At 41.5% G+C, this 15,105-nt stretch overlaps 1 protein-coding gene across 1 annotated transcript in view; it reads right to left on the minus strand.

Moving 5' to 3' along the window:
• The window catches only part of RGMA (repulsive guidance molecule BMP co-receptor a), a 74,844-nt gene extending 61,049 nt beyond the window's left edge, over positions 1 to 13,795 (minus strand). The window contains exon 1 of the mRNA XM_068275147.1: positions 13,645 to 13,795. Coding sequence (XP_068131248.1) covers positions 13,645 to 13,658 — 14 coding nt within the window. The 5' untranslated portion in view covers positions 13,659 to 13,795. The remainder of the gene's footprint in view (positions 1 to 13,644) is intronic.
• Between the last annotated feature and the right edge of the window lie 1,310 nt (positions 13,796 to 15,105).

Here is a 15,105-nt window from a genome sequence, read left to right on the forward strand (position 1 = left end):
CTTCCTGTCCAGGGGAAGTTTAAACAGTAGAGGGAGCTACCGGGACAGGAAGTTCAGTGAAGCTGCAGCCCTGGACCCCAGAGCGGAGAAGAGGACAGTGGAGACTGGGGGAGTCGTGCCGGGCGGAACAGGTAATGTATCTCCACTGTATTGCGTTGGTCATTCGAACACCGCTATCGACGCACTCCCGACCCGCCAGCGATCGAGAAAAATCTTCCGCACGGACGAATAGACGGGAACGATTGATTTCGGATGGAAATCGATCGTTCTGTCAGCGTTTGCGCGACGATTTCACAGCAGATTCGATCACAGTGATCGAATCTGCTGTATATCGGCGGGAAAATTGTAAGGTGTATGGGCCCCTTTAGTTATTTTAGTGTAGTAAATTAAGTATTAGCGCTTAGGCATCCTCTTGCACCTTTACCTTATCACCTTAGAGCTAATGTTTGGTCATTGTGCTTCTAAGCCTCAACCTCTTACCAGCAGCTTCGAACCCTCACTCCATCCACAAGTGCTGGCTACACTGAACAGGAATTAGGGCTACGGCAGAAGTGTTACTCCATTGCTGATGGCACATCCCCTACCAAAAATTACATTACATACATTCCAGATTATAGTAAATGGTGTAGCAACAGAGCTTGTTGCTACCATCTGCCTGGCAACAGCATGTCAGTTAGTGGGGTCAACATAGCTGCAGTGTTGTCAGGGCCATTTTCATGGTCTTTATTCTACTCCCCTCTGTGCAGAACCCCCTATACAGTATGTACAGCAGCTCCCATCCTTCTAGTGCAACAGCTCATCCATTCCATTTGTTGTAGCAATCAGTCAAGGTGCACCAGCCCCTCATTCCATGTGCAGCCTCTTTCCTTTATGGCCAACAGCTCCCCCCTCCATGTGCAGAAGCTTCAATCCTTTAATTGTAGCAGCCTTCAAATGTGCAGTAGCCCCTCACTCCTTATGGGCAGCACAGTCAGCCCTCCGTGTGCACCTGCTTCTCTCTTCCATTTGTAGCAGTCTGCTAATGTGCAGCAAGCCTCATGCCATGTCCACCTCACCCCTAAAAACACTCTCACACACTCCTATGCCTTGTTTTCTGTCAGAAGCAACATTCCTTTGTCTCATGCAATACCCTATGTGCAGCTTTATCATTCTATTTGCAGCCCCCTCTTTCATATCAGTATTTCTGATCACTACTTATGTCATGACCCTTGAAAGGATCCAGCCCTAACTGCAAATGGATACAGGCAACCCTCAACTGGTGGATGTGCTATTGGTAGTGCTATTTCTCATGTGGCACAGCCCTTTATAAGCTCTTTATAAGGTGCTACATCACCATCTGGTAGCCCCCAAAGACAGTGGCGTAGTTAAAGCGGTATAAAACCCTGACATAATATTCAATAAAAACATGTTTTCCTACTTTTTATATGCCATGCGGTTATAATATTTGTATTTGTGCATAAGTATTATTATTAATTTAGAAATTACAAGTTCCCAAAAGTACAGTTTTTTTGCTCTGCAAGCTGCCTTTGCATTTTATTCATAACTGGTTTTATTAATCTTGTATTGAAGGCAGAAATGCTTTGAGTTCCTGTATGTGTCCAGGAGCTTCTGCACAGTCAGATAATATGGTACATTCCTCACTTGATACAATTAAGTAAACACAAGATAACATTATCTCCACTTTGGATGCGTCCAGCTTTCTCTGCACTGAACTTTGAAATCCTGTGTTTAACTAATTGCATGCTGTTCTAGTAAAAAAAATGGTGGTAGTATATAATATGCTGTAAATCATTTTGTAGAGCAAAAAAGAAATGCTGGGTTTTATTTCGCTTTAAGGAGCTTTTGGACACAGTGCAAGTTTTACATCCCCCCAGCATCCAATAAATAACAATTCATGTGGTGCAACAAAACCTGCCGAAGACATCCACTGCATGTTAATGATTACTACTATTCAAAGCATATATAGGCATGACCGTTACCAGCATAGCACCACTGAAGAGCTAATACTGTTGTTGAGGGAGGGGCCCTAGTGGGCCCATCTGGTTTAAGGGCCCCGGTGTGGTCACAACTTCTGCATTCCTTAGTACTACGCCACTGCATGCAGACCTATCTCCAGAGGGACTACATGACAATACCAGTCACTACTTGACATTCATCTATGCTGCCCCTAGAAATAATCTATCTTATTTTGACAGAAGGAATAGCCGATAGAGAACCCCTTCTGTAACCCAATAAGGCTTACTTAGCATTATTTATTACCCTATATCAGGCTTTTTCAACCAGGGTTCCTTGAGTACTCTTCAGGGGTTCCCTGGCATTTTCCCCCCATTGTGGGGGAAATATAATTGAGCACATTATAATAGGGGGTACTGTAAAAAGAAGCACCAAATTGGAGCTCAGAATAATAATAAGCACATTAATACAAACCACTAGCATAGTTGAATTAATGGCAGTGTAATAGGGGGTAGTGAAATAAACAGCCACACCTACTTTTAAAGACCATGCCCCCTGCAAAAAAATTCAGGGGTTCTTCGGGATCCAAAAATTATTTGCAGTGGTTCCCTGAGATCCAAAAATTATTTGTAGGGTTCATCCAGGGTAGAAAGGTTGAGAAAAGCTGCCCTATAAGAACAGCAACCGTAATTGCAACAATCATGTACAAAGTGCACCGACTCAAACCAAACAACACTGGAACAGTTCACTATGGTTGTGAATTGGTCTCCATAGGTTCCTGTTGTAAATATTTCTACCTGCATGTAAAATAGCTATTCTGCTAGTAACTAGATTACATATTATTCTTACAAAGTGAGTGATTTCTTTGGCTTTCATGATCACAAAATGTAAAAAAAAGTGGTCAGTAAGAAAGTAATATGTGAGTATTCTTGTTTCTCTAGTCTGCTCAGCTTGCCAGGCATTTGGGATCTTGTTGAATGTGCACCCTGGTGATTTTTCCATAATTACAGAATACTGCAGAAATATGTTCTACCTTGATTCACACTCCAGTGTTTGGCAGAACACAGTGGTCAGCAGTGCCAGAACTGTGGTGATCACACCCTTATATGTGCATAAAACACATCTCAAGCGCAAATCACATTGCAGAGGAGAAGGCAGCTGTTCCCGGCAGCTCATACTGACTGTCTTACGCTAGATGGAGCAGTTGTAATGCAGCAATCAACACATCCGATGTTATATCTGGGCTGGATACTCCATACTTAACTCTTCATAGCCCACAGAGTATATCTGCCTAAGCACACAATACAAATGCACCTGTAAGGACTAAGGAGAAGCCATTATGGTCCATGAAAATAACGAAATAAAACTTGTAATTAGAGAAATACTGAGGCAGTTGGCTTCCTTCTAAGGAAAAAAATGCCTGCAGAGGAGTAACTATGGTAAGTGAGATGGGAACCCACGGCAAAATAACTAAACAGCCCTGAATTCCATTACAAGAGAGGTCCCTTTACAGGAGTATACAGTATTGCTAGTACAACACTCATATAAAGGTTTCAATGTTCTGTCTATTCATGTGAATGACAACCAAGCCAGAAATCATAAAGGCTCGTACACACGTTGGATTTTTGCAAACGACCCGTCATTTGGATGTTTGAACGACCAGTCGTTTGTACGTCAAATCGGGCGTGTGCACAGTCTGTCGTTCAGCTGATAAGACTGGATTTGAACTATCCGCCAAGCGGATCGCTCAAGTCCAGTCTTATCAGCTGAATGACGGACTGTGCACACGCCCATTTGACGTCCAAATGACCGGTCGTTCAAACTTCCAAACGATGGGTCGTTTGCAAAAATCGGACGTGTGTATGTCCCTTAAGCTGTCTTCTGACATCTCTTGTCTCCACTGCAAAGCAAGCAAATACAGCCTGATCAGAGACATGCCCAGCATGCCAAGTGGACAGGGAAGAGCAATCAGGTTACTGCTGTGGTCTCTTTTCCTACAAGCGTGTATCCCAAACACGTCTCCTAACTTTCCAGGACAAGAAAAAGGGACATTTTATAGTGGACAAATATTTGGGCCAAAGACAGTCCCCTGCCACATTTCCAGTTTCTCCCCCACCACACCACACCCTTAGTCATTCTCACATTACAGCCTGTCACCTCCCAACCTACCCCCATAACATCCCCACCACACCCCCAGTCATGGATGCTTTTATAATTCACAAGAAATACATTTTCATCTTCAGAATACCCAGAGAGCTCATGGTGACCCAAAACCTCTAGGAAGGTATAGGGGTCTAAAAGAGACCCACAAGTTCTCTTCCTAAAAGAGCAACACTGGGTATAATTTGCCTGTTTAAAACAGAAGGATTTTTGTGATAATTAAACTTTAAGTCAGCAACTGTGGTTTCCTGAATATTCAAATCATCTCTTTCTGCCCCTGGCGTCAGGCTCACATCCAGAACCGCTGGTGCATAGCAAGCCTATAGCTTATACCGGTACATTTTACAGAAACATATCAACCCAACATGCAGACAGCCTGCTTCAGATTTTTTGGTCCTCATCAGTGTATGGCATAGACTGATGTGGCTCTATGGGACAGGGCTTGGACCAGCACTACAGACTACCTAGATAACTCACGATGACCCAGAACCACTAGGAAAGTATAGGGGCTAAAAAAGACTGTAAAGCCCTTCTACTTAAAAGCAAGGCTGAGTATAATTTGTTTTCTTAAAACAGAAGGTATTTGCAATAATTCAGCATTAATTGAATATGCAAATTATCCTATTCACACGCTATCTGGATATTAGACTATGATGCTATACAACAGATGTTCTGGATGTGAGCCTGGCTTCAGCGGCATAAAGAGATGATCTGCACACTTAAAGAGTGATGCGTCATGGGAAACCATAGTGGCTCACTTAAAGTGTACCAGAGACGTTTTAAACTAAAAGTTTTATACATACCTGGGTCTTCCTCCAGCCCCATGTGCACGTATCGCTCCCATGCCGCCATCCTCAGTCTTCTCCCTTTTCGGTACCGGGTCCCGTAACTTCAGCCAGTCATGGCCAATCTGCGCAAGAGAAGTGCACCCTCTACGCATCTCTCCAACAGTATGGGAGCCGGTACCGAAGGGGGAGAAGACTGAGGGCGGCGGCGTGGGAGCGATACGTGTGCATGGGGCTGGAGGAAGCCCCAGGTATGTATAAAACTTTTAGTTTAAAATGTCTCTGGTTTCCCTTAAAACTGAATTATTTCAAAAACCTTCTGATTTAGGAAAGCAAATTATACTCATTTTCATTTTCAAGATCTGTCATCTGAAGCAATCAGGATCATTTCAGGTGGCAATTTTTGAACAATCGTTCAACAGACATATTGTTCAGCACCCAGCCCTGCAGTGTACACTGTTCCATGGGGAAGGGGGGAGACACACAAGCAGCATGAAGCTACTTTAAAGTTTCTGCAGGGACAAATGTACATCTTTTAAGGATGTGTACACATGTTTTTTAAACTTTAAAACTTTTCATGATAGTGTTCCTTTAAGTAAACGAGTAATACAAATAATACCCAAGCCCTACATTTTGATTGCAGCGTATTATTCGCAGCTGTCAGAAGCTTGGAGATACATGCTCCTCTCTGCAGCTACACACCATAATGATGTTATCTGTGAAGAGGTGGACGCATAGTGCAGGCCACAAAACTCATAGATAATCTAGTAAATGGCAGTGTTTAATCACTGTATAATGAATGTGTTTTTCTCAAATATGGATAACGTACCACAGCAGTGTAAATGGTTAAGAAAATGCACCCAGAAGCAATTCTTGACAGCTGTAATGTGATTACAGCTTAGTATTGAATTAGCGGTCTTGGCCTGTTACTGTAATTGTGAAAAACTGCAAAACACACAATACAGCAAGCAGGGAACATAGGCAGCTGCATCACAAGCCATCGTTCAGGGCGAGCTGCAGGAAATATGCAGCCAATAGCTATTAGCAAGGACTGTATCAAAGCTGCTTATAGAACAGTAACAGGCCAGGCTTCCACAGCACATTGGTCTATTCGTTTTAAAGAATTACAAACACGATTTAATGGATCTTAAAGATAAAATGTATTGAACTAGCTGCCCTAAAATCTTTATCAGTTAATTTCATAAAGTCCTCATGTATCTTCTTCACATTTGTCAGGCCACAACAAAACTCATAACTTCCTTTCTGCTCTAAAAGATTAGCCACAGCATGATAAACTTTATGTACTAGAAACATTTCTTCATTACAATTCATGGACATCCTAAAAAAACTGACACTGACACAAAGTTTCACACTACCCACCGCAATGCACCACCCTTCTGGCATCCGGGCAAACAGGAAGTGACCGGCGCTTGCGGTCACTTCCTGTTTCGGGTATGCGGAAGTGCATGGAAGCGTATTGTAAAAATACGTTTCTGTGCACATGCGTCACAGCGTTGTCACTGCGGCAGCAGTGCGGTAAATCACCTTGACGCACCGCCACAGTGTGAAAGGGCCCTCAGTGTTTATGGCATGGTGCTCCTGCAGTCAATTCACAGCAGGTAAGAGCGAATTAGGCACTTTTATCAAGTAAAGGAACACAGAAACACAGAGCAAAGGATTTCTTCAGCAACTATATGTGGATCAAAGACGTTTCATTGTGTGCTGTGCAAGAGTCTAATTTAAACTGTTGTGTGTCTACCCAGTAAACTCTGACATTATTTTCATGGGGTGCAGCCACCTAGCATTGGAGTCAAGTTAAGACAGGACTAAGCACTGATCTACCACTTTCTGTTCTCATCTAGATTTCTTGCTGAGAAGTATCCTGCTCTAATATACTGTATATACTGACGTATAAGCCTAATTTTTAGCAAATATAATAGTGCTGAAAAGTTACCATATAAGTTGAAGGGACTTATATGCGAGTCAGTTGAGCAGAATGGAAGGTGGTGCAGGCATTTTTTTACTGGCAGAGGAGTGTAAGGATCTTGCACTAGTAATCCTGCTCTTGCCAGCTGGCTCCCTGCTGTGACCGTGTCCCCCATCCCCTGTAACACGGTGCGCAGAGTGCGCTGCTCAAAACTACCTGTGTCCCCTGGCTTGTGGAGCAGAGGATGCAACAATGTGTCAGCGGTGCAATGATCAGGGATTCTTCCTGTGTGGCAATTGCTGCGTCTCATATCTATGATACCATGTAGTGGAGTCCTGAGACACAACTGTATCATCCTTTTGTCACATCTGGCTATGGGGAGGGGTGCTGACTTGTACTGTTGTCACATCTGGCTACTGTGGAGTGTGTTATACTGGGGAGGGGCCTATATACCAGTAAATCACATTTTCCTGGTTTCTAAGGGGAAAGTGGTTACCTCGGCTTATACACGGGTCGGCTTATATGCGAGTATATACGGGTATGTCACAGATAGGACTATGTTCACAAAAGTTATCCTGACTACAGAGAGAATGGATGAATGAGATGTCTGAGTCCAGGACATGCCTACATGCATTTCTACAGTATCCAAGTGATGAAGAGCTGGATTTCAGTGGTATTGTACTTGTGGGATAGTTTATGGTACAGCTCCAGCTCCATTGTTTTTATTTTTTAAAGTTTTGGAAAGATTGCGGAATGATTGAAAAACAACACTGTCTAAGTAGTGTAAGGAAGACGTTTCAGCCTCTATGAGGTTCTCAAAATAAGAAAAGAAAATTTTTTACCAGCCCTCACAAAATTAACATAGACGTTTTTGGTGGAGTTCTACTTAAACATTTACAGCTTTGAATATTAAATCTAAGGAACACATTCCTTACCAAGTGGCCGATGATAAAAGCTCAATAAACATGTGAAAAGTGATTTTATATCATTATTGCAAACATTCCATGCTTGGTTACTTATAACAATGAGATTAACACATTGCTAGTGCATCTGTACCACAGAGGTTTTAGCTTGTGATTGCCAGGCAAATGACGGAAGTTGCTGAAGTGCTTGGTAACAAGTACAAGTCCCTTTCACTAATGGCTGTGATCTTCAGACAATCCCCCGCTACCCACTGCTGCTATTCATATACAGCAATAAAAAAGTGAGATATCCCCCGGCTCTCCCATTGCTTAGCCTAGTCATATGATCTTTTGCACATCATTTGATCCAAATCAGCTAAGCGGGGACAGCAACTGTAGAAAGAACACAACTGCCCATCAAAGCAGTGTTTCTTATTGAAATATAAACTCTGGCCTTTTATAAATAGGCTAGAGTTAATAATGTGCAACATGATGGGGCCATGTCTTAAATGGTGGTTTTCTCCAGCTTTATAAATAAACCATAACGATTATAACACCAAAGTTAGTAAGCATTTTTGTATTACATGTCCAGTTCCAACACTGGACAGTGGTGCTGTAAGTGGAATGCTAGCATGTAACACAGGAACCCATCCAGATAAAGAGGATTCACTATCTACAATAGTTCAAATAGTTAAACAAAATGTTATATTTAATAACATTACAAAATGTACTTAGTTCCTTGCAGAACAATATATGTCATTTTAATGTCCAGTGTATATAAGCTGTGTGTTCTAAATATTGTCAGTATACAGGAATAAAGTCTGAGGAAGGCTTCATAGCCGAAAGCTTACTCCTTTCCTTTTAAGTTAGCCAATAAATGGTATAACTTCTTTCTTTTAATAATAATAGCAGAAAGAGATGTTTCAGAGGTATCTGTGCTCTTAATCAAGCCTTGACTTTGATACTGATCTCATATACTATACATTATGTGTGTAGTGTACACCAGCTATAGATGAAGTACCCAATCACTGTGCAGTAAATCAGAACCTCCCATTCAGCACAAACCTAATCTACATAGCAGCAGACTTCAAGGGGAACTGTTTCACCGCAAGGGATAGTATTGAACATGAACGAGAATGTGAAGAAGCAATCACAGAACATGACCCAGAAGCAATCACTCTCCAAGTTTATGATCAGGGATCCTATCTCCAACTTCTTATGTAGCTGTAGTGTTTTCTCTCATACCTCATTAACGGGTGACGCAGACCCACCAGCAAATGGAGCAGATTTATCAAGAGAGCTTCCACAAAAAACTGGAGCAAAAGTGTAACAGTTGCTTACAGGAGCCTATAAAAAGGTTTGTTCCATTTAACTGCTATAATCTGATTGGTAGTTCTGGGCAACTGTTCCACTCTTGCTCAAGTTTTCTTTGCTCCTCTCTTGATAAATCTACCCTTTTCCCCTTATAATAAAATAGGAAATTTGGCAACATAAATATAAATGAATAGTTTCTATAATACAGTAATAATACTGACCCATGATGAATATGAGACATTGTGAGGATTTGTTAATATGATATTATTGTGGGAGGTAATATCTTATTAAACCTACAGCTAAAATCTTCTAGTGATCTGCAGAATATCACCCTTTGTTTCCCTACAGGAGTCCTTTTACTTTTTCTGTCACAAGTGAGCTCCATGATGTGTACAGCAATTTCCCACTAAGTAACCAGCTCTGCTTTTTACCCAGCTATCACAATTTCTAAATTCTGGAGTTTTTCCACCACTCATTTTATATTGACATTGGTGCTAAACAGGGAACATTTTGAATTTATTTTATCATAATGGAATGATTTTAATATCCAGTTCACTTCATTTAAAAGGTATGAAGTATTTTTAACACAACTGTAATTTACTGATTAGTCTTTGAACAATGTACCAAATCAATGTCTTTATTTTCACTGCTACCTTCTGTGTCACAGTTATAAGTCTATATAATGTATAAATGTATGTGCAGACACTGTATAATCGCTGGTGATTACCACGATTTAGTTAGTGACTTGTTGCACTTCCCCTACCTGCAGAAATGCACCCCACTTGGCCCACCACTCCATAGAACAGAGCAGGTTGCCTGTAGCCAAGTAGATAGTACAGCATGCCTAATTGTTTTGAATGACACAAACAATTTTTATGCTTTCTTCTTTGTAGCCTTCTGAGCAGAAGGCAGATAGTATAGAACAATAAGAAGATTTAACTTTTTTTTACAACGATTTGCAAAGCCAATATATTCATTCATGAGCAAATGGTGAGTACGCAATTTGCGTGGCATTTGCATGTTCTCACCATGCTTGTGTGGGTTTCCTCTGAGCACTACAGTTTCCTCACAAATCCAAAAAAAAAACATACCAATAAGATACAGTAATTGGTTTCCTCCAAAATTGGCCATAAACTACTGTAGGGACATTAGATTATGTCTATGGCAGGGAATGTGAGCTCCTCTGAGGGGCAGTTAGTGAGATGACTATGTGCTCTATAATGTGCTGTGGAAGATGATAGCACTATATAAATACATAAAAAAAAATAAAAATGAACAGCTTCTTACTAATTGACATACTGTTGTTATCTCAAATTAAGTTTACTTGCAAGATAACTGAAGGAAGGATTTTGTGGTAAGTACAATATTGTAGAGACTAAGTTGAAAGGACAATTTATTGGCTGTTCATCTACAATTATTATTTTCTGAGTTAGCGACCCAGAGAAAGCATGCTGATGAGTAGGGATGGTCAATGAGATGAACATTATTCTGAGTTGATGCATTTTTATGCTAATTGTGTGCAAATATATGCAGCTTAAAAATGGACCAATGTAAATGCTGTTGCTGCAGCATCGGCTTGGTCTATTTCACATCTGCATAAATGTACATAAAATTAGCATGCACATTTGCATCAATTCAGAATAATTTGTATCTCATTGACCATCCCTACTGAGGAGGTCCTCTGACCCTCACTGGCTTGGCCTGCTACACGCTTGTTCCAGATGTGTAACTGACGCCACTTGGTGTGATTTGCCTTCTTAAAACAGAAGGTATTTGCGCTAATTCAGCTTTAAGTGAACAACTGTGGTTACCCACAATGCACCGCTACTGAATATGCAAATGATCTCTTTATGCCTCTGAAGCCAGGCTTACATCCAGAACCACTGGTGTATAGCAAGCCTATAGCTAATACATTTTACAGAGCCACATCAACCTATACTTTCCTAGTGGTTTTGGGTCACCCCGAGCTGCTTCGGTATTCTGTTTTAGTGCCACTGTAGGCTTCAACAACATGACAGATATTTCTTGAAAAGAATGAATGATTATGACCTCCCTATTATCTAAGATAAGCAGTATCATATATATTGATTACTTCCAGCAGGTGGCACTGTTAACCCTAACCTTATTTTCCTAGAAATGCAAATGTCTATTTAGCTATAATTTTGTAATGACGTGCACAGCTTGCACACTTTCCCTGAATTGTTGGTGTTGGGAAAACAATCCATTCCGAGTCAGTGTAATTAATTGCAGAATTAAATAAATAATGCCACCTGCTAATCCCTGTTGCCTTGGACAAAACTGTGCAAAATAATTTCACTTAAAAAAAACTTTGGTGACTTTGAATTTATTGAGTTAAAATAGTAAGTAAAGGCATTAGATAATACTCTTTCCACATTAAAATTCCTTTTATTTTACGTGCTTGACACATGTGCTATCACGGTTATTTTTACAGATTCCTGAATAAAATGATTTGCTGCCAATCGATCACAATTTCATGGTGCTATATGGGAGACCTGTCAAAAAGCAGAATAATTTGTGTAATATATAGGAAACTGGTTATCTCCCAGCATGCACTTGGGACAATTTATCATGAACCAGAGCATTACACAGCTGGCTCGTAAGTCCTAAACTGTCACCCTTCTTTATAGGAGAGACTGAAAGGACATGTAATAACTAAAATGTCAAGAATTAAATTATGGGAGAGGATGACAATATACCTGTTGGGGCGGGGGTGGAAATGGCAAAAAAAAGGGTTGGAAAGGAAAAACAGAGAAAAGAAGAAGTGAGAGAGCAAGAAAACAGAGTGTAGGGAGGTATAAAACAGAAAACAGAGAGGAGAGAGAGAAAGGAAGAGAGTAAAGAAATTAGTATATAAGAGAGATATGCAAGTGACAAAAAGAAGGAACAAGAGACAAAGAAAGGGTTAAAGGAGGGAATCAGGAGAGAAAAGGTGTATAACAGACTGAGACATACAAACAGGCAAAAAATAAATATGAGAGGAAGAGACCACCTAAGGGAATAGGACGAATAGCCTGAAGCACACAAAAAGAAGGCGTTGAGAAGTAAGGGACAAAAGAGAGAGAAAAATAGCAAAAAATAAAAAAAAAAAGAAGAAAGAAGGAAAAAGAAAAGGACGCATTGACATATAGAAGATAGAATGAAACAAAAACTGTGAAGGACACACACACCACAGTAATAGAAAGAAAACCAAATCACAAGAAGGAAAAGGAGATAAAGAGAGAGAGAGGACAGCCAAGAGGCAACGAAGTGGAACTGAAAACATGAAAGATGGAGATGCTGTACAGATAAATGAACATAGGTACCAGCTATATCGTACAATCTCTTACTCTCCTTCAGCATATCACCATTAGGTTACTTACATTGCTACTACTGTCACTGTCAGTTCTGAAAGATCATGTACAGTCCTGATCTCCCCTTTACTTTAGGCTCACTGTGTGATATCCAATGTTTGACAGATAGAGCAGATGTGAACACAAGTGACAGGCAGCACACCATAGCAGACAACACACAGCAATACTACACAAAGAGGTCACAATGTGGCTGCAACACAGCAAAATCTGCCCAGATAAATGCAGATGTGCAAAGACTACAAAGAGGCACCATACAAAGGCAATTCAATATCAGGGACACCTGTGTGCTGCCACTTACAGCCCTGCATCTTGTGATTTGTGTATAAAAGACAAAAACTACCAAAAGATATATCAAAAACTGTGATCACAATCACTACACTGTAGCCCCATAGTACATGCAAGACGTACCTGCCGTCGCACACGCAACATGAAGAACATATGTAAAGACATGTCATGGGTGAACATACATACATACTAGTCCAAGACCTGGCTGCGCTGCTTCTAAGATATATATATATATATATATATATATATATATATATATATATATATATATATATATATATATATATACATACACACATATCTCAATAGAGCATTATGTCACTCTGCAAAAATAAATGAAGTAAATAAAGTAAATAGAATGAATAAGCCTCTGTACTTTATAAATATAATAATAGGATTACAATTGTAAATAAGAATGCACAGGTCACATAGGATGTGCAAACACACTACATACGGTATATCTACCGCAGACCACATCTGGCCATTTCCTCTATCTATCTATCTATCTATCTATCTATCTATCTATCTATCTATCTATCTATCTATCTATCATCTCTCCAGTGACTGTATGGGGAATGATGAAACAGCCATAAAAGTGTCTGGCTGCAGGCATTGCATTGGGGTACACTACAGGACAGTGGGTACATTGCAGGACTGGAGCTGTATGCAGACTGTAGTGGGTATTGCGGGGATTCTGCCCTATAGGCAGAAGTGAGCAGCCGGGTAGGAGTCCCATAGTACAGCAATATAAGTCCTACATGTCCTACAGGGAGGTGGCATGACAGATGCCTGGCTACCGCGATGCGAGCCTGGAGGTGTCAGTGACACGCTTTGCGCTCCAGCAGAAGTTGATCCGGAGATAGGAGTGGGAAGTTACATGTCTTTGTCATTGAGAGGTGCAGAAGCTGAACTATAGCAGAAGGGAAAGTGCATTATGTCCAACTCACCTTGTCGGCTTCATGAGCCTGCCCAACCCGTGGGGTCACCCTCCCACAGGACATCCAGCGCTCACACGGGGGGCAATCTCCCTCTCCCCCGCATGCTGCAGCGACACACAGCCCAAACACAGGCTCTATCTGCCTGACACACACAGCGCTGCTGCTGCCTGGTGCCGGCCACGCCCACAGCTCCTCCTCCTCCCCAGCACCTCTCTGCAGATACTGAGTCTGCTGCTAGACGGGCACGCTGCTGTCTGAAGTGACTGCAACTATGTCATGACATCAGCCTCAACTTATCTCGAGGAGCTTATGTGTTGAAATGATTTCTACAAAAGTGTCTCTTAATGAGGTCTTTCTTTTAAATCAGATCTTAACATGACACCAGATTACGTGTATCACTTGTCTCTTGATGAAGCTCTTTTTTATAAATCACTTTCTTCTAATTTAACACCAGCTTATGGCTGATGTTATCCAGCTCTAGATCATGGTAGACGTTGTAAGTGGGTCAGGACTGCGACTTTTTTTCTGCAATTGATAAGCTGTGTTTCAGTATATTTTGTAGCACTGTGCATAGAATAAGGATATAGTTGACTAAATATGTTATAAAACGGGTGTAAAAAATGCACGCACGCACAGACACTATCTTAGGCCCGGTTCACAGATTCGGTTTTTTTGCGGAACTGGCTGTACAGATCCGGTCATCTGGATCCAGGAATAAGGTCAGTTTTTACAGCCAGTGTGCTGTACAATGTCTGTTTTCCATAGGTTATTATTATGCTGTGAAACTTTCCGTTCCACTGAGCGAAACGGTCCAGAAAATTGGGTCTTGCTGCTCCGGATCCTATTGAGGCTTCCCCCGTCTTTCTCGGTCCCACGGCGGTGGAGAAAATCTAAATAAATATTTACCTCCCGGGCTCCAGCGCAGGCGCAGTATCGGCTCTCCGTCTCGGAGATAGGCGGAAATAGCTGATCGCTGTTGGGCCGCTCTACTGCGCAGGTGCAAGTCTCCTACGCCTGCGCAGTAGAGCGGACCCGACAGAGATCGGCTATTTTCGCTTATCTCCATGCGGAGAGCCGCAACAGCGCCCCCGCTGGAGCCAGGAAAGGTAAATAAATCAGCGCTTATCAGTGCTTGCCAGCCTTGAGGGAGGATTCCGGGACACTTCGGAGGAGCCAGCGCTGCATTGCCTGCAGCTACAGCTGAGGGGGAAGCCTCATTGGGACCATGAGGCGTCCCCCTACCAAGGAGAGTTCCCCCCAGGGGACATTTTTTTTGTTACAGAGTCTCTTTAACCATGAAAAGGAACAGAAAAACCCATCTTTGCAAAAGTATAAACCAATTTTATTAATAATCTTAAAAAAGGCACGCAGTGTTTGTCCCTAAAGTGCAAATCCCCATAAGTTAAAAAGACCCAGGGAACATGTCCTAATCACCAAATGCATATAATAACACTGACAGAGGTAGAGATG

This window comes from Hyperolius riggenbachi, chromosome 3, assembly GCF_040937935.1.
Source record: "Hyperolius riggenbachi isolate aHypRig1 chromosome 3, aHypRig1.pri, whole genome shotgun sequence".
NCBI classification, from domain to species: Eukaryota; Metazoa; Chordata; class Amphibia; order Anura; family Hyperoliidae; genus Hyperolius; species Hyperolius riggenbachi.